The following is a 24068-nucleotide window of genomic DNA, read 5'->3' as shown; positions in this document are numbered from 1 at the left end:
GGGAAAGCTAGAGTGAGAAAGTGTGAGAGAAATCTGGCAGTGTATGCTGTGTTAATGCGAGAGAGGACAAAGCGAGAAAGCAAGTGTGTCAGAGAAAATCCGAGAGAGATGGAGAATGCAAGACTGTTTGAGAGAGAGAGAGAGAGAGAGAGAGAGAGAGAGAGAGAGAGAGAGAAAGCAAGTGTTTGAAAGCGTTTGTGTGAGAGAGAGAGAAAGTGGGTGAAAGAGAGAGAAGGATCTGGCAGCGTCTGCTGTATTACGCCACAGCACAGACATTTCTGTCTTTAGAGGGTTTCCCTTCTTTTTGGAGCATAAAGGGGGGAGAGAGAAAAAGAGAGTGAAAAAGAGAGAGAGACAATGCAGAATTAGGACGCTTCCCCCGGTGGAGGACGAGTGCGGGGGGAGGAGGAGGAGGAGGAGGGAAACAGGCTCGTTTTTGTCTGAACCCAATACCGGCATCCAAACAACACAAAGCCTGTCTAAGCAGCCATTCACTTCAACGGGGCCTCCATGCATAGCTAATTCACTGAGCTGAGAGAGAGAGAGAGAAGTGGAAGGAGAGTGTACAGGAGAGGGAGCGAGGGGCGGGCAGAGGAACGAGAAAGGAGGGATGGAGGGTAAAGCGCTGAAAGGCTGAGAGAGGACATCTGTGCTATAAATTACAGGACTACTGTTGCTCATCTAAGCAGAATCTGCCATGTCTGCCTATGAACTCTGAATGCTACCAAATGTGTGGGTATAAATATTACCCAATAAAGGGTAAATATTAATAAGGGAGCATTCTGGCAAAAAACTTGATATGCATTTAATATGTTTGATTTGATGTTCTGTGGCACAGCATCGCATCGCTCAACCTTCACAAGCTTTCGTTGTTGTGTTACAGACTGGCTAGCGGGAAAATCTGTGATCTAAATGGATCCCTATTTACTTTTTAAGGCACTGTATTCGAATCATAAAGTGAATCCCAGCATGATTTGGAGGGCACCACAGTCTCCCACTATGCACTGCTAATTCCTAGAGAACAGTGGCTATGTCCCAATTTAGGGGCTTCATCCTTTGGAGGCTGCATTTGAAAGCCGATTGCGTCACAGCGGCGCGACTAGCCTGTGCTATTCTGAAGGCGCCTTTGTATATACGGCCGTGAAATGCATCCTTCTTTTCCATGGCAACGAAGGATCCAAGGGTGGATCCTCACCAGCCTATCTCCAACATATCCCGAGATCCATTATGTGCTGGTGGGCCATCAAGGTTGCTAGGTGACAGGACCGTTGTTTTATGAAGCAATGGTATGGGCAGGAGGAGCAGTGCAGGAAAATCGCCATGGAGCATTTCATATCGACCGTCCCGGCCTACGCAGCCATTGCAGCTTTCGCAGGCTACACCTTTGTAAACGACATCCTTCACAGACTGCTTCCCCTGAATTGGGACACCGCTAGCGTGAAGCTCCCTACATGAGCTGAATGTGGACTAGAATGCATTGTGAGTCTCTCGTTGCTAAGCAAAGACAGTGGAACCGAATGGAGTCGGCAGCGTTTGCTCATATAGCTGAACAAGTGATAGTTAGAAGCCACTGGATGCCGTGAATTTCAGCCTTTTTCCCATGTAGTTCATTAACAGTTGGCTGAGGTTGCTCAGCAACATACCGTCATTCAGATTTCAGTTTGTGTGTATGTGTGGAGATTTACACAAGACCAGTGCTGGCGTTGATGTTGATGATGAGGAAGTGTCCCTGCCTATGTAGCGGAAAACTAACAAGGAGGTAGGGATCCATTTTGCTCACAGTCAAGGAGAGGGTTTACCTAGTCTTTAAAACATAAAATGTTGGTCTAGAGACCAGGATTTTGTCACTACTGCAGGACGCCAGTTTGTATGTCTACAACAGGTGCAGCGATGGAGTGTCCCTTTAATGATGCACTGAATTCATGCATCCCTTGATATTACAGTGGATCTCCAAGTGCTTCATATAGATGGCTGATGAGGCCTTACACCTTATTAGGTAAACTGTAAAAGGAGAAAAAAAGACAGGACAGTGGATGACACACAGAACAGAGTAAATAAGAGAGAGATAGATAGATCTCACCTCTAACATTTATTTAACTCTATTTACACCACTGCAGAAATATAGCACTGACCGGAGTGAATCGGTCATCTTAAAAAGACTGCTACAGGAAACAAAAGTGGATTTTCAGTGTCAGCAAAAATGGCAGGCAATTCAACAATGCTCGCGTCTCCAAAACCAAACCAAAATACAACAAAAATACCTGTACACAATTAGTATTTCTTTATCATTTAGGCCAAAGGTACATTTTCAAATAAAAACAGATGGGATAAATTAAGACTTGTGCCGGGGTTATATTACATAATACCATATGTAAGATAAGAGAGAGTAAAAACTATGATAGCACTGAAGAACACGGCAGAAGATGTGAGGATAGATGCGTAAACACTGTCAACACATTGTTGAATTGCTTGTTGCGAGAACCAGGCAAAAAACAACTCATTTCTCTCGATTTGTCACGCAAGTGGAAGAAGGGCACAGTACGGGAATCTGAGGTCACGAGGTGTCATAGATTACCTAAAATCAATAATCTGGAGAGCCTGCTATTGGCCACCATAGACAGACAGTTGAGGCGTGTCCTGTGTTTGCACCTGTGATAAATATGTTTCTACCAGAATCAGTGAAATGCATCTTCTCATGTCCCTTCTTCTTAAAGGAATGACTCAGCACAATATCACCCCCCTCCCCCAAGATGTAGCCAATGAGCCAAGACATTCGGTGTCCAGATGTAGATTAGCTACAAAGCTTATGGTTCTAACAAACACTAGAAATCAATACCCAGTGACCCAAATTGTCACATTTCTCTCCACCTGCTCAAACATTAGAATAGTGCAGATTTGATAATGTGGCTTCGGACACACTATAAATGACTAAGATTTACTGATTTTTAATGTAGCTAAATGCTAGGGGAGCTTTTTTTCATTTTTTACAGTCCACAGCAGGGGTGCACAACCCAACCCACAGCCCCCAGAACCAGCTGTGAAAGCTCACATGGAGCTAACAAGCATGGAGTTAACTAACTTGCAAAATAAATATGGCATAAAAATATAATACAAAATAATAACCAGGTAGGCTAATGAGTTTTGTTTAAATGTATAATCATGCAACATAATTAACATCAAAAATATATGAAACCTTTGGATCTACCAATAATTCTTACCAATATTTATAGTATTTTTAATTGTTTTATAATTGTTTTATAATTGTTTGGTTAAATGTCTTTATATCAAACCACATTGACTAGTCTGTGACCCCGTTTACAGCTGATCACTGCATGTGACTAGTATCTGGAGTGCATCCTGACACGATTTTAGCTACATGCGTTTACACTGGGTAGTCTCCGTTAGTCAGACTGAAATCTGATTGCTGTATAAGACGAAATATGCAAATCATTGCACGGGACTTATTACTGGTGTTAGGGTTGTACTGGGAGGGGTTTAGGTTGCTGAATGCATCTGGGAGAGACGGATGTGTTCACACTACTGTAACATGTGTCTCGAATGCGTATCAGACCACCTCCTGAAGTGGTTTGAGAGATCGGATTTTGCAGTTTTTGGTCACTTGGCCTTATGCAGATAATCCTCAAACTTGAAGGACGCATGCAGTGACCAAGTGTAGACGGGATCAGATTGATGTAAATGAAGACCTGTAGTTTGTGCAGGTTGAGAGAAGTGTTTGGGTGGCTTTTAGTGTTTGTTAGTGACCTACGCTTCATAGCTTCGTAGCTCTAGCACTAAACTACAGAAGCTACAGAAACTTGGTCACCAAACATGTCTTTGTGGACATCAGATTGTTTGTCAAACTATTCCTTTAACGACACGACATACATGCATGCGTATTCACTGTGGTCTTCAGGCTGAGGAACAGCTGTTGTTTTCTACAGCAGTTAGGATAATACTGGAGATCTCTTGCTCTTCTGATGTTCAGTCAGATGACCATCACTGAGGCAAAGTGATCAAATCTGCTTGTTGTACCTTCAGCTGTTGTGTTTAGTGTTTGGCGTGAGGCAGAGTTTAGGCACATGTCCGATCCAGTAGGCGGGGCGCTGCTGGGGGCCGTCATGAGATCAGTCAGAGGGGGCGGAGGCTCACTCAGACAGAGCAAGCGGCTGCATTTTACCACTCACCTACAATCAGACTGTCTACAATCAACTCTACTGAGGTTCCTGTAACAGTGGAGGCTTGATGACCAGTGATTGTCATGTTGGTGTGGCCAGATGATTGCAAGGTAAAAATAAGACTCTTCTAATAAAGGCAATAAAAGAATGTTAGAGATAGTATATATATCTATAGGTCTCTCTTCCGACAGTTCAGTAAAGTGCTTCGCTTAGAGGGTGATGTATGTACAAGGGAGAGTGGCGGCTTTGCCAAAGTTTGGCAGAGGGCTTAAGAGGGACAAGAGCAAGTCCACGGCACTCAGTAAAACACACACACACACACACACACACACAAAAATCTTCAGGAAGAACGCAAGAGGCGTGTGCGAGTGTAAGGAGTACAGTTCACACAGGAGAGGTACCTGGTTGGCCCCAGCTGTCCTGGTAGGCGTCCCCCCTGAGGAGGCGGGGCCTGTCTGGGGAAAGGAGGGAGGGTAGAGGGGAAGGAGGGAGGAGCTTGCTGTTGGGGCTAGTGATGTCGCCCTCGGCGACCAGCGTCAGGTCCATTCCGTTGTCCTCCTCCTCCTCCAGTGCTTGGGCCCCGCCCTCGCGCCGCCACTCTGAAGTCCCCGCGGACGTCCCGCTGTGTCGCGGGTTTCTGTGAAGCGGCATCAGGGCCCGGCGCGTGCCCTGGACCTCCACGGCCGAATCCAGGCTCTGCGTCTGGTGGCTGGCGCTGAGGGCGGAGCCGTTCTCCTTGGAGCGAGGGCGGGGCTTGTGCGAGGCGGGGGTGGGGCCGAGGGACTCGCGGCTGGGGTTCGCGTCCGGGTCGAGGCGCAGGAAGTCGGGCAGGACGAGGTCGGATTTGTTCAGCAGACCCCGCTGGTCGTCAGCTCGGTTGCTCTGTGCTTTGGATATGAGCTCGAAGAATTCTGGCCGGAAGACATACAAGCGAGTTTACACTTTTAACGATAAAAACGGTGACAAAAAATAAACACGCCCACCCTTTACACGGAGACACAGCAGTGTGCAAGAGAGAGGGAGCATTCCTCTGTTAAAAAGACATTAGTATCAGGTTCACTGTGCTAGCATTAGCTTCATCAGCCAACGTCGCTACGCAGACCAGTTAAGCAAGAGTCGTAGCCAAGCAACTGTAGAGCTAAATCAGGTGTCAAAGACAATTTGGTACAGAGGGAAGGGAATAAAGGAGACAGAGTTAGACAGAGTGCAATGGGTTTTACCTTCAGCTTCATCTATATTAAGCTTTTTCTGTTTTCGTTTTTCCACCTGGGCCCTGGTTTTGACAGACGTGGCCTTCCCTGACGATCTGTCCTCCCCCTGGGTGGTCACAACGAGAATGGGGCACGTTAGGGGTGTGTGGATGAGGGGTCTCGTCTTCGCAAGACTGGATTTTGTTTATGGGGGCTGCTATTATGTCTACAGGGACCTCGTGAGGAAGTGCAGGGGCCGATGGACTATGTCTCGAGCTGAGGCACATTCAGTCGCATCCACATCCACACAAACACTACCAAACACTACCAAACACTACGGCTACTAGCAGGACTAATCTACCCAGCCAGGTCCACTCTGACAAAGCACAGCACAGCACAACAGCGGCACAACAGCCAACACCACCACCAATGCAGGACACTTGCAAACCCTTCCCCCACAGCACAAATCTCCACCTTCAGCTGTTTTCCCCCATGTACCTAGATCCACTCCAGAGGTGGCAAATCCAGCTGCAGAAAGAAAAATCCACCCCAGAATTTTGTTCAAATTGCCCAATAAACATTTATTCCAACCCACAGGCTGTCAGAACAAAATTCTAGGATGGATTTTTACTTTTTGGACCTGAATTTGCCACCATTGAGCTGCTCACTATTATCAACTGTGTAGCAGAGAGTTTAACCTTAAAGGTCGAGATAGCATTTCGTTATCGATGGGTATCTGTACAGAGCGGATACCGCCAGGAAATGCTGGATATCATAGGGATAAAAGAATAAAAGTGTGGGGTCTTGTTGGTAGCTGTGTGTTTCCTCCTGTGGGGTAGTAGTAGAGTAGTGTTTGAGGAGTGTTTGACTAGTTTTAAATGCTCTTCTATCCTAAATTAGAATGATCTCAGATGATACTTAAGATTTCAATATCTTTATCTGTATTGAAACAGTAAAAATAATTGTAGTTGTATCGCGCCAACTCTTAAATTATATGCATAAATAATGAATAATGCTAAAATTATTTTGTATTTTGTAATTGTATGATTTTTATTTTGCCTAAATGTCTCCAACAGCCAACGTTGGTATGTTTGGTGTCCAAAGCTAGCTTCTTTAGTTTTGCACTGAAGCTACGAGGCAAGAGGAAGCTGAACACTGTACAAACTATGAGCCTGAGTCATCATACACTCACCTCAAACTGCATCGAACAGACTTACTTATCTGGGTTCTGACACTGTATATCTAACTGTCCACTGATGCTTTTGGACCTTTCAGAAAATATGGTCCACATGGTTCCACCAAGTTTAAGCATTAAGCATCAAGCTTGTAGTGGCTGCATGTAGCTGCAGGTACCTATAGACCAAGGCGAGTTTTAAAGAGACAAGTTCATACAGAGAACATGTGGCGACTGTAGAAACAAACCCTGATATAAAATCAATGCGAAATCCCAGGCGTTCCGCAGATTAGAAATCCTGGCTGGACGCATATTTTAGATCCCAAACATAGGACATTTTCGGGAACAAAAAGAGGACGTATGGTCTCACTAGTATTAGTGGTTAACAGTGGTGTCTTGTGGCAGTGCAGGCCTGTCACGATAACTGAGTTTTGAACTTATCGTATGACATATGGACACAAACCTCAGTATTGGCCTTATGTGTGCAATAACCAGTGCTTCAATAACAGGGCTAATAGGTGTGTTTCTTTTTTTACTGCCAAAAAAATCATGCCATTATCTGCCAAACTATTATTAATAAAAGTTTATTGCTCTTTATATGGGTGTAATTGCATTATTTTGCTATTATATTATCAGTAAATATCAATGGCATTAATAGTATTGTTTATCACAATTATATATAGTTATATATAGTTATATATTATATATTAAGACAGGCTATCTGGACGCTCACATTTTGTCAGTATTTTGTCACACAGTGTCAGAAACCACTTAATCAAGTCTTAACAATTCAACCAGATGTAAGGCAAGTGTGCAATAATGCAATTAGCATGTTTCTATTCTGGATACATAAGCCTCCACTATTAATTCACTACATTAGCCTCACTGCCTTTGAGTTTTTTTTTTTTTTTAGCTTTTGTGTCGCTATCGCTTTAACCAGGTTGAGCCACAAGAAGTTGACTGAGTCGCTTCTGGACTCGGAGCAGGAATGAGGTGTAGGGAGGTTGGAGGAAGAGTGGGGTTAGATCATCCATAGATACATTCAGCTTCAGGTGGACAGAGAGGAGGTAGAGGGGCCAGCCATGCACAGACCCCCCCCAAACACACATACACACACAGGCCCAGGAGACAGAAAGAGAGGGAGGAATTGAGAAACAGGCGATGAAGAGGCACAGCACACACTTACTGTGGCCGACTGGCTTCGTGTGGAGAGCGGTGGCCCGTGGCTTTTTGCTGGGGCCAGTTTCTGTTTGTCTGTAGGGGAGAGAGAGAGAGAGAGAGGGAGAGTGAGATCCGATATCAGGTTCAGTGTTTACACAGCTGAAACAGATGAGGTGGAAATTAGAGGGGAATCTAACATGATAAATAAAACAAGTGATTGACAGAGAATCGTCTGCCCAGCTAGTGGTGAGAATCATAGAAGTGGCAGTATTAGTAACTGAGCCTTAGGCATCTGTGGCAGGCTGTGTGTCGTTTTAAATGAAACCATAGTGGAAGTGTTGGTTGTTCTGCATGTATGTGCAATGGCGAGGAGTCTTGCCTTTTCCCGGGGCGTGTTCGGCTGCCTCCAGTACCACCCTGAGTCCGTCCAGGTTGGAAATGGGCAGCCCCAGATCCAGTGGCTCTTTATCCCCGCTCTGTTCACCCACACAAAGGTAAAAAGACACAGTGTGTTTAACAGTCCTCTACTGCAATGTGATGTAGTGTTATGTGCTGTATAGTAATGTAATCATATAAGAATGAATATTCACTAGAATGCATATTCCTCTACGGTCTACTTTCCCTGATTCTGTCTGATCTGTAGGTCACAACCTTCTCTGCAAACACAACAGTTCACACTGTACTTAAACGCAGCCAACTGGGTTTTGCGTAGCTGGGTCCTGGCCTAGCTATCATGCTTCAGTTACTGCCTTTAGGTACGAAAGGGCAGCGAGTTTTGGAAGTAGCTGCTTGTAGACACACCAAAAAAACCTGAGACACCCTGAGAAGCATACATGAGGTACCTAACATTATCTTGTCTTGACGGATGAGCTACAGTGGCATGCAAAAGCTAGGATCAGCTCTTGCCTGGAAGCATAATCATTTTCATTCACAGGCTGTGAAACCCGCCGGCGGACTCTGTCTGTCTTTACGGCCACAATTATGACAGGAATTTCCTGTAGACTGGGATTTCTGCCACTGCTGGTAGACCTGTATGACCATACGCTTCCAATCTGGAGGAGCCTAAAGCTACTACCACCTTAAACACACAAGGTGTGGTGAGCGTATTTCTGCACCACTCCTGGTTTAGAGACTTGTAGACAATTATATGAAACATCCAATTATGATTATTTCAGCCAAAGGGGGGGATACAAGCTACTAGGGCATTGGGTCCCCTCATTTTTAGTTAAAGGAATGTCCTCTTTTCTCATTTTTTGTTAAAATCATTTAATAATAATAAAAATAAAAAAAAAGTTTAAGGGGTTAAAGCAGGGAAAGAAAACTCTATGGCTGTCCCCTTTTTATTTCATTTGTCACAGGCTGCACACAGCTCTGCTCGGTGAATGGGTTTACTCACAATCCTGGCCACCAGGTCTCCTAAGTGCAGGCCGTACTTGGCCACGACTGGCCTCAGCACTTCAGTCACAGGCTTAGTGGGTTTAGCTTTCAGTCCGACGGAGCGGTTTATGGGCACCAGATCCAGCCTAGGAGAGCGAGGGAACACACTAATTATTCAAAAATGCATGACGAACCATTACAACTATGCATGACATCTATGATGATAGCTATGCGTGACTAACGATTACAACTATGCATGACTAACGCCATATAACACAACACACGAGCATCTGCAGGACATAATGCATTTTCATATTCATACATGGACTTGCAGATCAGTGGATGAATCAACATATAAATAAATCACCTTATTAATGTAAATGAAGTGATGATGGAAGGAATGCCAAATGGACAAGCTGAAGGTGATGTGTGTGAAATGTGTGTGTGTGTGTGTGTGTGTGTGTACCTGAATAATGTACGCTTCTCTAGTCGCAGGTCTCGGGAGCACAGCGTCATGCAGTCCTGGTCTAATACTAAAGGCTTTACACACAGACAATACAAGCTATTATTATACATCACCCCACCACAGGATTGGATGACATGCACGCGCAATTATGCAACCTCACACGCGCGCACACACACACACACACACACGCAATACAATACACACATGCATGCAGCTGAATCAGGAGTCGCTGTCGTGAAAAAACTCTTGGAAAGATAACTTTTGTGGGTGGAGGAAAAAAATATTTTGGTCTGTTTACCATGAAATGTTCAGACAATGTAAAAAGTATTGAGGTAATGTAATTAGTAATGTAAGACTAATGAGGTAACCAATAAAATCAAAGGTGTTTTTTCAGTGATCTCATAATATTGTATATTGTTATGAATATACAAATAGACGTACATTTATTCTTCTGTATAATTGAGCACCCCAGAACTGACCCTACTGCTCACATTTACAGACTCAACTCATGAGCTAATGAGCAGTTGACTCCACTAATATGCTGCTTTGACCATGCATCCATGTGCAAACCCTTTTATTGTCTTGTTGTACTGCCTGGTGCTTACTTAAGTGTCTATTATTTTGTCTATTATTTCATCCATATGCAAATCTGTTAACTAGTTTCTCCTGCTAGTTAGTACCACATGTATTTAATGTCTTGTGTGTTTATTGTCCTGTGTGCACACTGTTGTGTTGTGTATCTGCACTCCTGAGCTGTGTAGTCCAGGGCAATGTGCTGCTATTCAGTGTTAATCCTGTCTGAAGAATGAAGAATCACAATTTGCTCCAATTATGTTAATAATGAGGAATGACAATAAGACCGCCTGACTTGACTACTGAGGCTCTCCTGAGCTTAGAATAGTTTCGTAGATGCTCTAAGTTGCTCTAAACTTTGCAGTGTATGAGTGCATTTGCACTAAGCTTAAGGAATTCTGCTCTTTTTGTATTTTTGTGCTTTTAATTCAATATTCAACTATTCAATAATCAACATATCAGTAACCAACAATAACCATCAATATGCTCAAACCAGTGCTCAACAGAAAAGCTGAGTAGCTATAAGCTGCACAGAATATAGAAAGCTCAATATTTTTAGAAATTTAGAAAATGATTTTACATATCACATTAAGTACAAATCAGGTTAACTACCTTTTTGCTATTACAATTCTACAGTATAAAGAAATTGTTCTCTTAGCATATACTTTCATATACTTTATATTGCAATAATAAAAATATTATTATTGCATTTTTTTTTATATAATATTAAATTATAATTATCATTTTATGTATGTATATATATATACATACATAAAATGATAATTATAATTTAATATTATATAAATATATATATATATATATATGTGTGTGTGTGTGTGTGTATATATATATATATATATATATATATATATATATATATATATATATATATATATATATCAAATATATAAAATTAGCAATTAATTAATTTTTTTTATTTATTACATTTTTTACAGTAATAATAACTTTACCTAAGTCTAGTTTTGGACCTTTGGAATGTTCAGAATTTAAGCCACAATAAGATAATTTGGTGGGATAATATCATTTGGTTTTGAGCATTGCGATGCTACAGTTGGCTCCGGTATTAAAATAACACATTCTGACATGATGGCAGCTCTAGTTCGAACAGCTGTGCAGGAGTTACCTTCTCCCCTCCCACCAGGAAGAGGTCTACAGCTGCTAGGTTGATGCAGAGTTTCTCGCACAGCCCCAGTAGGATCTCCCTGATCGACACACCTGGCCTTATGGGTACCGAGCAACAGGAACCGTCTGGCAGGTTAATGTTACAGTAACGCACGGCACGCTCAGATAACGACATAGAGTTACGCGACACCTCTCCCTGGAAAAGAGAGCGAGAAAGAGAGACAGGTAGGAAGGACAGAGGATCAGTGAAGGTTTACGGGTGTCCCAGATAAATAAGCTTCTCTTATAACTGAACTGTACTTCTCAGCTGCTCTCTAGACATGAAAAACGACATCCTTCACACTTGCTTCATCTCCCTAAATGTGATGCATCCTTTTTCATTAAGGCTTTTTATTATTCAGAGAAGGGTATGCAGTGTATGGAGCCGAAAACGGGAGCACCAAGTCTTAAAAAATGGTTTACTGCGCTACACTAGTGGTAAAGTGAACTCACTCTGTGTATTTGAATATGTGAATGAGAGCCATTCAAATTGATGTTCAATAAGGAAGAACACAGCACAGTAGGGCAATGCAGTTCTTATTTGTCTAGTTTAGATGCTGATCAGCGGTTTGTCTGGTAATGTAGCTCAGCCAGAAGCTGGGCTGTAGGTTCCTTACCTCATTTTTGCCAGAGGCAGAGGTGCCAAGCTCCAAACTCGCCCCAGACGACAAAGAGCCCTGTGACTCCCTCCGTCCGTTACTGCCCGAAAAACCTGCACAAACACAAGCACACTCATTCATTATCACTCACTCCTGCTATAGAGTTTATTCTGGCTATTAATATGATATCACAAAATGTGTGCACTGTATAATTTAAATGATTATATTTTTAGTCTTAATAACACAGTATATCGTTGCAGTCATTAATAAAACACTTTACATCTTTACATAAGGAGGAAAAAACCTTGTTACGTTTTAATGCAAGTCAATGTAAATAGGCTTTTTGTTTTTTTTATAGCATTTCTATTGGTCTATTCATCATAAAATTATTATTATTATTATTTTTAAAAAGATTCATTTTATGTAAAAAAAAAACTATATAGATATAGATACAAGGTCTTTGCGTGACAGTGATGCTATATCAGCATCAGAAATATTTTATTGATCTCAGGAGGAAAATAGCAGTTTGTGTAAGAATAAACACTATAAAATAAATTTAAAAACAAAGAGAGAAAAAAAATATATATATATACATAATACAATGTAATTAAAAAGTCTGTCTATTCAACTTACTGTACTCTCCCAGATCTCTCTTTTTGGGTCCCTTCCCAAAGCTTCGGTTTCTGGACCAGGAGAAGAAAATACCTTTCTTTTTATCACTCTGCTCATCTTTGCCCTCCTCGTTCAATGATTTTCCTGATTTACTCTTCTTCTCCTCCTGCAATGGTCAAACACTGTTAATCACTTGTCCATTTGTCCGCCCGTTCACCAAACACAGAGCAAGTGATACCAGAGCGAGGTCTGCTTCCCTGACACTGAAACCTTTCCTATAAGCAGGCTGTCAAAGCACAGCTGTGATGAGACGTAAGGCAGAAATGCAGGAACAGTGTGTAAAAACTCTTCACAGGTCAATATGCTCTGCGCTGCCTCTGATTTGTTAACCATTTAGTTTTATTTTTTTTAGTTGTTAACCATTTAGTATATTTTGTGGCATCCCACAGGGCTCTGTTTTAGGGTTTGTGAAGCTGATGCTAATGTAGGTTTGGGAGTGAAGAACTAAACGCACAGGGTTTAAAGGGTTAAGCTATTATGGTGGCACTACACTGAGCTGTGCAATATTTAGAGAAATCTGATTACCCCACTTCTCCAACTTGCAAGTTTTGCATTTTGGACAAGGATCTTTTGACAGTCTTTAGTTTTGAGCCTGCACTTGGAAACCTTCATGGCAGTAAGACGTCCTTCAGTTTTTCAGACTTCCTACACTCCTACAAGGAGAGAACTGTATGTATTCTTTGATATGGCTCTTCATATTCTCCCATATAGTCAAACAAGATGTTTTGGGGAGGGGTCCATAGTCCTTTAGCGCTGATGTAGACCAGGGGTCTTCAGTTCTGCCTTGAAGCACCACAGTGCTCAAGCACTACTAAATCCGGAAATAAAGTGAATCAGGTGTGTACTCCGGGCCCCCCTAGGACCAGGAATGATGACCCCGGCAGCAGACACACAGCACATCTTCTACTAACTTCTACCCAATAGTTTAACTGGACTGGTCTCACATAAGCTTAAATGAACTCTCTTAAATGAATGCTTTCTTCTTACACCTCCCACCTGACTCTAGAGCCTGCTGACTATTCTGAGAGGCTGCCTTTGTGTTTTTCAGCCTGGATGATAACAGCGCTAATGATAAACTAAGCGAGGTGTGAACAAGCTAAAATGACTCATATTTCACACCTAAACTACATTAACATAATTTGATTTACTGTGCAAATATGTGTGAGGAGTTGCCGGAGAGCCAAGATGCAGGAGAACTGATTTTCTACTTCCCTAGAACAGTTGAATTAGCTGGGAAATAGCATCTGTGCAATAATAACCACTTTATATGGTAACGCTGCATTTTGTATCTGTTAAGTCATGTTAAATGGTCTTACACTACATGTCCAAATGTTTGTGGACACCCCTTCTAATGAATGCATTCAGCTACTTAAAGTTGCACCCATTGCTGACGCAGATGTGCAAATGCGTGCAGACGTACACAGCTTGTCTAGTCCCTGTAGAGTACTACCGGACTACAGGACTCTCGTATTTCTGCTGGCACCATGCTGCCTAATGCCAGGCATGGGCTAGAGTTACTTCAACAAAAGCAGGTTAAGTTTTTTTTAATACCCTTGATTTCAGAAGAAATAATGAATGGGCAGGTGTCCCAATAGTTTTGTCCATATATTGTATGTAAATTCTGTTTACTAAAGCTGCTACAGTTCTAATGAAAGGAATTGGATTTATGTATAGGATGTGTGTGTGTGCGTGTGTGTGTATGCTTGTGTGTGTTCTGCCTCTTTACTATACCTTCTTGGGTGTGGAGAGATTGGAGCGGTCTGAGCTGGTGCTGTGTTTGGATGTGGGGCTGCTAGGGATGTGGTAGGGGTCCGGGAGGGGGCGGCCCTCCACCTCTGCTAGCATACACTCCTGATACAGGAAAGACTTCAGGAAGCGGGTGTAACTGTCAAACTTCATCAGGTTAAAAATCTGCAAGGAGAGAAACAGTTAAATAATTATGAAATTAAGTATCTGATTAAATACAGTAAATGTAAATACAGCGCCTAATATCGAGTAGGTCAGAACTGTGCCGCCACAAAAGAGCCGACCATTCGAGGCGTGGACTCCACAAGACCTCTGTAGGCGTCCTGTGGTATCTGACCAAGATGTTTTATTATTTAGGTCCTGTAAGTTGTGAGGTGGGGCCTCCACGGTCACAAAACCCCACAAGACCTGCCTGATGTTTTGGAGACGTTCTGACCCAGTCATCTAGCCATCACAGTTCAGTTTGGTTCTTGTCAAAGTGACTCAGGTTCTTATGCTGGCCTATTTTCCTTGCTTTTAACATATCACCCTGCCCAATGTCCAACCCTTTGACAGATACCACAGTAGATGAAGATAATCAATGTTTTGACTGATCAGCGTACGTGTAACACCACATTTTACATCTATTTTAATATCATTTTACATATTTAATAACAATACTGTCATTTTAATTCTGCCATCCTTCCAAACTGAACAAACTTAAGTTGTGAACAGTTGTGTCCCAACAACAAAGGGTGATCCCGACAGTGGCACTGCTGTTCTCTGGCCCTTCACACACTGTGCCAAAATGTCATGATAAACATTTTACATTGATTTCCAATAAAATTAAAGATGCCATTTTGGAGATTGTCAAGGTTTTCGTTTGACTGTGGTGAGAAGGGAAACAGGGAAAAATGGGACTCTTAACAACCATGCAAGGTATGGAAGCCCACCAAAACTGTCCCCAGTAAACAGCACTTAAAGGTTTCATCTTAAATAAAGTTAAAATAAATTCCCAGGGGTCCATCTGGCCGCCCTTTCACTGTGAGAACATGAATTATCACTGTGGGTCTGAAAGGATGTGAAGGTGATCAAGAAGCTCTTACTGAGAAAAACATCAGCCTTCAGCCCTCACTGGCTAGCATCATGCTTGGTAGTGATGGAGAAGATGGAGGGCCATCCTGATCCTGCCCACCCACAGACAGTGAGGTCAGCTGTGCTCTCTAGAACTTCCAGAAAATACCCCAAATTCTAATACTGAAACTTTGGAGATACGCAATATGAGATCTCTGCAGGAACACGGAAAGTCAGTCTCTAGAGAAGAACATAAGCTGTAGTAAAGGTATAGGGTAACACACTAAACACTCAAATATCTGATATTAGGTTCAGAGGCTGAGCTTTCTCTGAAGTTTTCCATTTTTGTTCTTGATGCTGAAAAAATACATAACTATAAACATGTGCAGGCAAGCCTTGTTCCAGCTGAGAGACAGAAGCATGCCTGAGTTGTCCCATTTTTGTCCCAATTTTGGGTCTATTTATTTTCTCAGCTTTTATCACTAAATTCATGTTCTTATCTCTAAACCAGCCTAAAGCACAGAGATCTGTTGATTAAAAAAATGAAAGAGCTCAGAATAAAAGGCGACGGCCCACACGCAGTTGCTGAATATAGTTATTCTACAGAGTGATAAGAGGCTCGTCCTGACAGAACAGATCTCACATTCAGAGCTCAGAGAAGCGAGACAATGAGAGCTGAGTAGTCTGGGTACGTTTCTACCACCACATGCTGGGCTCTTGCCCCAGGGGTTCCAAAATCATGTGTTTGGTTTAGGCGTTTAGGCTGTGAAGCAGTGCAGCTTGGGAGGCTATTTTCAGAACCTCGTGATAGCGGAGTTGGAGGTAGCATCCTCCGCTAACCGCAGGAAAAGAACAAAATCACACTTCATCTATATATGGGCTTTTTCCATCACTACCAGTCATTTCCTCCAGCTCTGTCCCTTTAGCAATGGCAGGGAGTGATTTCAGCCGTTTTGCATCCAATCTGGAAGCATCTCTATCAAAATGCTGAAGAAATGGCTGTTTTTTCACCATGCATACGAGGCTAATGCAGCGAACGAGTAATAAAAGCTTATCAATTAACTGCCAGATCATCACACAGCCTAGCATGTGTCTCTTCTAAGTCATGTAAATGTTCACAGCTTTAGGGAGCACAGGCAGTAGACAGTGCTCTAGGTTCTCACTCACTTGTAGCTGCTGCTCCTTGAACATGTCGGGTCTTGGGGCGTTAAGGATGTCGTCGGCCAGCTGTGCCTGGCTGTCGATGTTGACCGGTGTGGTGGCCTTACTGGACAGGAAGCTGTTGTAGATCTCTCTCGCCCTCTGGGATAACTGAAGGGCAAAGATCATGGCAAGGTCAGAAATTTAGCATCTACAGGTTGACCTGTTGACTGTTTAAACTTGCATGCCTTAAAATAATGTGCAGATTTAATACTCAAAAATTCAAAAATAATAAAATAATATGATGCATAAACCAAATGGAAATTCTAATAAAACTTGGCACATCAGTTCTCAGCCAATCAGAAACGTCTCAGTAAGTATTTTGCTGGTTGTACACTATTGTCATAGCACTGCAAAAGAAAACGCCACAAAGGGTTCCTTAAGCAAGGCCATTTTTTAATGAGAGATGTACTCTATGAGGACAAAAGTATTGGGACACCTGCTCATTCATTGTTTCTTCTGGAATCAAGGTAATTAAAAAGAGTTTATTCTGCTTTTGTTGGTGTAACTGTCTCTACTGTCCAGCGAGGAATGATTTCTACTAGATTTTGGAGGAGCACTGCAATTAGGATTTGCGTGGATCTGTGACAGCAATGGATGCAACTTAAAGTATCTGAATGCATTCATCAGACAAAAATGTTTCTTTATGGAACCAAAAGTGGTTCTTGTATGGCGTTGTTTAAAGAACCCCTTGTAGCACCTTTGTTTTTAAGAATGTGACCATGTGCACCATAATAAGGCTTACACGTGTTACCGGTACAGTCAGGGTTAGCCTCAACTCATTTAGCCAGCGACAAACATCCCATGATGACTTCTGGGGCAGTTTTACATGCAGCAGAATGAAGGAGACCTCTGTTTTTACATTTCTGTCAAAGTTAAAGGGCATTACACTCCAAAAGCTGCGTACCTGTTTCTTGTCGGTTTCTGGAACATGGCTGAAAAATTCACACGCTTGCCAGAACAGGATGTTCTCCTCACTGAACTCCTTCTTCAGAAACTCCTGCAGAGTCAGTCAGAGAAACAACACTGCCTTTAATCACACAGCCACTCCCCACAACAAGCCGAGAGACGTGAAGCCTACTCTGTCCTCCCTTACGCAAGCAGTAATGGCATGTTTTGTGTGAGAGGAGATGTGTTTAAACGAAAGTCTCCCAATTATCTGACATCTGACAGAACTCCTGAATCCTGCGTTCCCATGCAGGCTCATCCTGGAAAGCCCTTCGTGAAGCTACTGCCTTGGGGAAAGCAGCACTTAGTAACGTCGCTCACCTTAAATGGAGTGAGTCTGAAAGGCGTCTTACATTAGACCCTCTCCATCCACTCTCTGAGGTTGAAGATGTGATTTCAGATTGTAGGTGTTTTTAAGGGTGCACGCACACACACACACACACATATGTACACGCACACACACAATTGCTTGATTTGTGTTTATGTGGAGGGAGCATTGCTGGAGCAGTGACGTACTGAGAAGTAACGGACGCCAACCGGGTCTTGCAGCAGGCGCTCGAAGCAGACAGCCCATGATGCAACGCGACGCTCTGTGTGGCGCCTGTGGCACTGGACGCTGGGTAGGCTGGCATTGCTGTTCAGGCTGTTGTCACTACCACAGCCCTTCAGATCTGCACTGTTCAGCTCTGTAAACAACACACACACACACAGAAACACACAATTACTACTACTGGATCACACAGCAAATCTCTGAGAAGACAAGATGGGTATATGCACAAAAGTTTTGGGACACCTGCTCATTCACGGTTTCTTCTGAAATTAAGTATATATATATATATATATATATATATATATAAAGCCTGCTAGGATTTTTGGTTTGAGGATTTGAGCGATTTAGCGACAAGAGCATTAGTGAGGTCATGATTTTGGATGATCATCACCCCACCATCCCCAACCCATCCCAAAAGTATTGGATGGAGCACCACCACCATCATTCCAGAGAACACGGCAGTTCCACTGCTCCACAGCTCAATGCTGGTGGGCTTTATACCCCTCTAGGTCACACCTGGCATTAGGCAGCATGGTGATGTGCTCCATATCCATATTGGCTGTACTTCTCTACAGGAACTAGACAAGCTATGTGTGTGTGTGTGTGTGTGTGCTCAAGATTATACTCAAGATTTCAATTTCAGATATGGTGTCGGAAAGTACAGTGGTGTGATGCCCTCTCTTTTAGCTTCTAAAGAGGCAAGCCTTCACATCAAGAGAAAAATAGGGGGCAATTCATTTGTGGAAACCTCCACTGACCTGCACTTAATCTTTTTAAGTTTGTTTCCCTCAAGTCATGAGCTCATTAACAAGCCTTCAGTGTGTTCAGTTAGAGTGCTAAACCAGAGAAAGCACTAAAATATACAAGACAGGAGAAGCACAGAGATTTAGAAACACTTTAGAAACGCTCCAGAGTTGTCTAAACCACCATCTCTCTCTAAATCCTCAATCCCTGTAAATCTCTGTAATTCTCAGAGGCAACATTTCATGGGCTGTAACCTCTAGTCTGATCGACCAACTTTTACCAATTGCTTGACGAACAAACAGCAGCACTAAGAGAAGTGTTAATTACTTTTTATTTAAACATTATTTAAAGTGCACACTTCGAACCTGTAATGCACTCAAGTGACCTATTCTCTACCTCCTAGACCAGACAAGACAACAGCATTCACCATTTTTGTTGGACACATTCGGAATTTGGCCTTCGTGCATTGAACACACACATGCACACTAGAGAGCAAAGACACAAAGTGGACAGGGGGCACACAAAGTGCCCAGAGCGGTGGCCATTTCTGCGGTGCCCGGGGAACACCAAGTTCCTAACAGTGACAGCTTGCTGAGCCCAGGAATCGAACCCACAACCCTGTCATTAATAGCCTGCCGCTCTAACCGCTGAACCCCCAACTGCATCTTTGGTGCAATTATACACTGAATAGTAAATGAACTACTTCAACTGAAGGCCGGACACTGAATATTTGTGCTCATTTTTCCATGCAAACTGATGCCAGGCCCTGTTAATATGCTGAGGAGTTTGTGTGAGCAGCAAGATGGTTTTATTAATATTCTAATATGAACTTTTAATAACAGAATTTGACTGCTGAGAAGCAGTCATTAGTATGCATATATACAGAAATATACAATGGTTTCTAATGCAGCTCAGCCAATCAGATATGGTCTGAACTGCACTCTTTCTAAACACCAACAGCCCTCCATCCACCCCAGCTTCTGCAGTGATTCCACATTCACACAGCATGTCAAAGTGACCCAGTCTGATCCTTTTTGTCATATACGACACAGATGTGTTCTCTGTGTGGCGGTGTGAACAGCAAACACACACTGATTCTCACATTTTCAGCTCCGATTTGGATCACTTTCATATCTGGTGCTGAAATCCGATCCATGCAGAAATGAGACTCAGAATTCAGGTGACCTGGCTCTGAGTGGTCCAGCAGAATACAGCGCAGTCACTATAACCAGAAGTTCGCTAGTTTGAATCCCAGCCCATGCCTGGGCCCACAGACAGCACAATTGGCCTTTCTCTTTTCACGGTGGGTAGATGGCACTTTCTCCCCACATCAATCCAGAGCAATGCTGGCTGGCACTGGTGTCTGCTGACAGATGCAATAGAGCCAGTTACACAGTGCTTTCGTTGGTTGCATGGTTATGCGGCATCGGCAGCAGATCGGAAAAAGAGGCGGGGACTGACCACTGACCAAAAAAAACGTTCATGTGACTTTTCATATTAATCCATCTCGACATTCACTGAGGAGAAGGGAAAATAGAGGACAGCAGAGTGAGGGAGGTTCTCAGTGGTGGGGCAGCGAGTTAACAGAGCTCATAAATATTCGGGGTGATCGCAACTGCTCTGTGTTTGAAGAAATCTCTAAAGAAATGTGGCCACAGGAGGGGGCTGCTGCAGCCTAACTTAAAAGCCAGGTTTAAAGAAACCAAGGATGCAAACCAAAGAAGTGGGCGTGGCCGAATAAGAGGCTCATTTCACAAGAAGCTCAAATACATTGTTAGGTGAGGAGCCCAGCTGTCAGCCACTGGACCTCCTTGAACCAAAACTTCATGTGAAGCACTGCTCTTCTGCGCATACACGTCAGTTTAGGAGCGTGAACAGTTCAGACGAATGTCAGATACAGGTCACATTAAGAAGACAGTGTGGACACCCTAAAGAAATCACTGGATTTGGGCCAGTTTACCCACTAAACCCTAACCCAATGAGGGAATCTTTAATGTAATGTAATGTGCCTTTACTGTGATACACACTTCTACAGTACAATGCCGTTCTTCTCTTCACATGTCCCAGCTTAGAAAGTTGAGGTCAGAGAGCAGGGTCAGTCATGTTACAGCGCTTCTGGAGCAGAGAGAGTTAAGTACCTTGCTCAAGTGCCCAACAGTGGCAGCTTAATCCACCGTGTGCACACAGTGCTCTAACCACTGAACCACCACTGCCCTAAAACCAAAAGTCTCAAAATCTTTAAAACCTGAGAGCATCCCGAATTCATGCCTACAGGGACAGAGCATGGATATGAAAAACAGAGCACGTTCCTGTTTTGGGGATATTATCTACTGCATATTCAATGGTTATGGGTTCTATGACACCATTATCACAGGTCATATCACTGCTTTCCACAGACGTCTTGAGACATGGACATTCCAGGACTATTACTGTTGTTCAGACCGCCAAAACCCTAAAGAATCCATTACTTTCGTTCATGGTTTTCACAGTTTTATGGGTGGAGGGCCCCATGACCTCATCACAAACCCTCTCCTCCTGGCTGCTCTTCACATCTTCACACACAGCCAAAACCATGCTTAACAAACGTAGCCAAATGATCAGCTTATGCATGATCTGCATAATCAGCACTAACTATAAACCTTCACTCAAAGTACAATTGTTTGCTGTTTAGCTCCATCTGTCACATACACACTAATCCACTCATGCAGTAGCTGTTATAATTAAGAGACAGCTGGGTTTGCAAGTTTGCTGTAAATGGTAATACTACTGGATTCAGCTATATATTATATATACAAACACAGAGATTTCACAGCACGTTTGAAAGGTCGGGTTTTTAACAAGTCCTTGATCTGAATGTAAATGCCAGCTTCTGGTACTTAGAATAGTGCAAAAACACTAAAAAACAACTGGAATAGACCCAGAGTGTCTACCACTATACACACACAGACACACACACACACACATCAGACATAAAATGATCTTAAAACCAAAGAAAGGTCTGCAGTCATCCTGATGGTTAAATGAAGCAATTCTAATGTATCTGAATTTAATGTCTGGAGGAAAAGCAGCACTTCCACTGTTCCACTGTAAAATGGTTCCACACTGTAGACTCCAAACTGCTCTCTTACCCTCTGAGAACGTCCTTATTGCTGCTGGCTTTAAAGGCACTTGCACATGTTTTATAATCACAATCTTCAGAACAGTCCCAGCTCTCTCTATAATGAGTCCCAGTGTGACCTAGAGCACTGTGTTAAGAGATACTCGGACCCTAAACCTGAAGAATTTACTCATGTGGACGTAAGTGTCCACTGGTCATATTCACACAAACTCATAGACGGATGCACAAATCAGCCAAATACATGAGAGGCAGATGACAGACACACACAAATCCACCAGTTAGACACAAGTATCTTGACTCGGCTCCACAGCCTTGTAACTCTGGATGAGAGTCACATACAATCTGGCAATGAGATGCAATGGAAAGAGCAGGCTCTACATAGCCAGGGATAGTTTGAACCGAATTTCTCTGCAGTATTATAGCCAGGGGGTAATGGACACCATAGGGAGCACTGTTAAAACACAGCGGTAAAAACAAAGGATCGGAATTAGATATGGTTTAAAACAGACTATTATCAGGACTATATGCCCGGATCGGCCCCAGTTTCGAGCCAATGGATTGGATCGGGACGTCCCTAGTTAATACTATACTAAGGTATAGTACTAAGACACTAATGACAGAAAACAGTTTAGACTTTAGAGCCAAAGTTAAACTAAAAGAGAGATGACTGCATGCAGAACGATAATGTTTCCATTAAGACACTTTACAACAAATTGTGTTTATTATGTTTTAAATAACCAGGAAAATCTCAATGACAATAAAAATCTGACAAAGAGCTTTGCTTTAAAGAACATCTTGACAACAGGTCAATGACACCAGTTTAAGTTTTAGGGCTAATCACACTCTGCTCCAGCCATGCACAAGTCCAGCAAGACGTCATCCGTCCCTAAAGTGTTTTCCTTCTGAAAACAAACCCTGACACTCAAGCTCTGTCCGCAACCCCAGAGTTACTGAGTCCGGCCCCAGCGGCTCTCTCTTACCTGGGTAGAGCTGGTAGGAGCCAGTGTGATGCCACTTAACCAGGTACTTCATCCCCAAAGGACGCCATGCCTTCACATCCATGCCTCCGCACCATCACACACACGGCCATGGAGCAGCACCGCGCTGCCAGCCATCAAACCCCCTTAACCTTTTACAAATCTATCCCACACTCCGGCAATAACAAGCAGTGTCGAGCGGTCCACACTCACTAACACACACACACACACACATACACATGCAGGCAAACAGATACAGTGCATCCAGCACAAAGCCCCGTCCAAGGATGAATAATTGAAGGCAGAGAGAAGAGGGTAACATAGACGTCAGAGGCAACACAAACCTGCAAAATTAATGAGAGGCTAAAACGGCCACCCACCAGTGCCTTAACCACACACACACACACAAACACAATATTATAGAGTCAATGGTGGATGTAATACAGTTTAGGAGGATGAGCATACACTGACCTCTGCCTGACTAGCACTGTTAGCAGCAGTCATTAGCAGCACAAAATCATACCTCCCTTTACCCTGAATACAGTAGTATGGTATTCTAATATTAGACATGCCTGGTGTACAAACTTTAATACCTTAATTTTGCACTTTAGCAACTTTTACAAAGCTATCACACTGTATTCAGACACTTTAAGGTGCACTAATTACTGACACAGGGGTCAAATGCACACATACAACTTGTATAATCTCCAAAGAAAAGCACAATCGATAGAATGAGAAACTCTGGAAGAGCTGCACATGAGCTAAGGCCATCATGCTCAATGCAAGCGTGGGCTAAAGTCGTACAACTCTCTCAGCTGCTGCATTCTCTGATGTGATGGAACCACATTCAATATAGTTAGGCTGTTGGAGAGCCAGAACTAATCATCCAACTTCAATACCAGGCCTCACTAACATTCTCAAGGCTGATTGCAATCAAATCCATACAGCAATGCTCGAACATCTAGTGCAAAGCCTTCCTATTAGAGTAGAGGCTGTTACCACAGCAAAAAGGAGGCTTTCCTAAAACTCTTGAGCAGGCGTCTACAACTGTATATGGATATATAATACTGTATATTGTGTAGCATCAGAATTCACAATCAAAGCACAATCCAGTGTTTAATTTTTTGGTTTGGCCAAGTTAACAAGACAGGGATGCACAATGA

The 24068-nt window shown here is 42.9% G+C and overlaps 1 protein-coding gene across 1 annotated transcript in view; it reads right to left on the bottom strand.

Annotated features, from left to right (window-relative positions):
- Positions 1–2076: 2076 nt before the first annotated feature.
- rgs12b (regulator of G protein signaling 12b) overlaps positions 2077–24068 on the bottom strand; it is a 94832-nt gene continuing 72840 nt past the window's right edge. The window contains exons 7-19 of the mRNA XM_072678505.1: positions 18033–18202; positions 17476–17568; positions 16536–16679; positions 14301–14480; positions 12531–12675; positions 11916–12010; positions 11261–11455; positions 9544–9617; positions 9097–9223; positions 8080–8176; positions 7726–7793; positions 5396–5492; positions 2077–5086 (exon numbers count right to left, since the gene is read on the bottom strand). Coding sequence (XP_072534606.1) covers positions 4560–5086; positions 5396–5492; positions 7726–7793; positions 8080–8176; positions 9097–9223; positions 9544–9617; positions 11261–11455; positions 11916–12010; positions 12531–12675; positions 14301–14480; positions 16536–16679; positions 17476–17568; positions 18033–18202 — 2012 coding nt within the window. The 3' untranslated portion in view covers positions 2077–4559. The remainder of the gene's footprint in view (positions 5087–5395; positions 5493–7725; positions 7794–8079; positions 8177–9096; positions 9224–9543; positions 9618–11260; positions 11456–11915; positions 12011–12530; positions 12676–14300; positions 14481–16535; positions 16680–17475; positions 17569–18032; positions 18203–24068) is intronic.

This window comes from Salminus brasiliensis, chromosome 4 (genome assembly GCF_030463535.1).
Source record: "Salminus brasiliensis chromosome 4, fSalBra1.hap2, whole genome shotgun sequence".
NCBI classification, from domain to species: domain Eukaryota; kingdom Metazoa; phylum Chordata; class Actinopteri; order Characiformes; family Bryconidae; genus Salminus; species Salminus brasiliensis.
The sequence above is the reverse complement of the archived record's forward strand: the minus strand, read 5'-3'. Positions and strand labels throughout refer to the sequence as shown.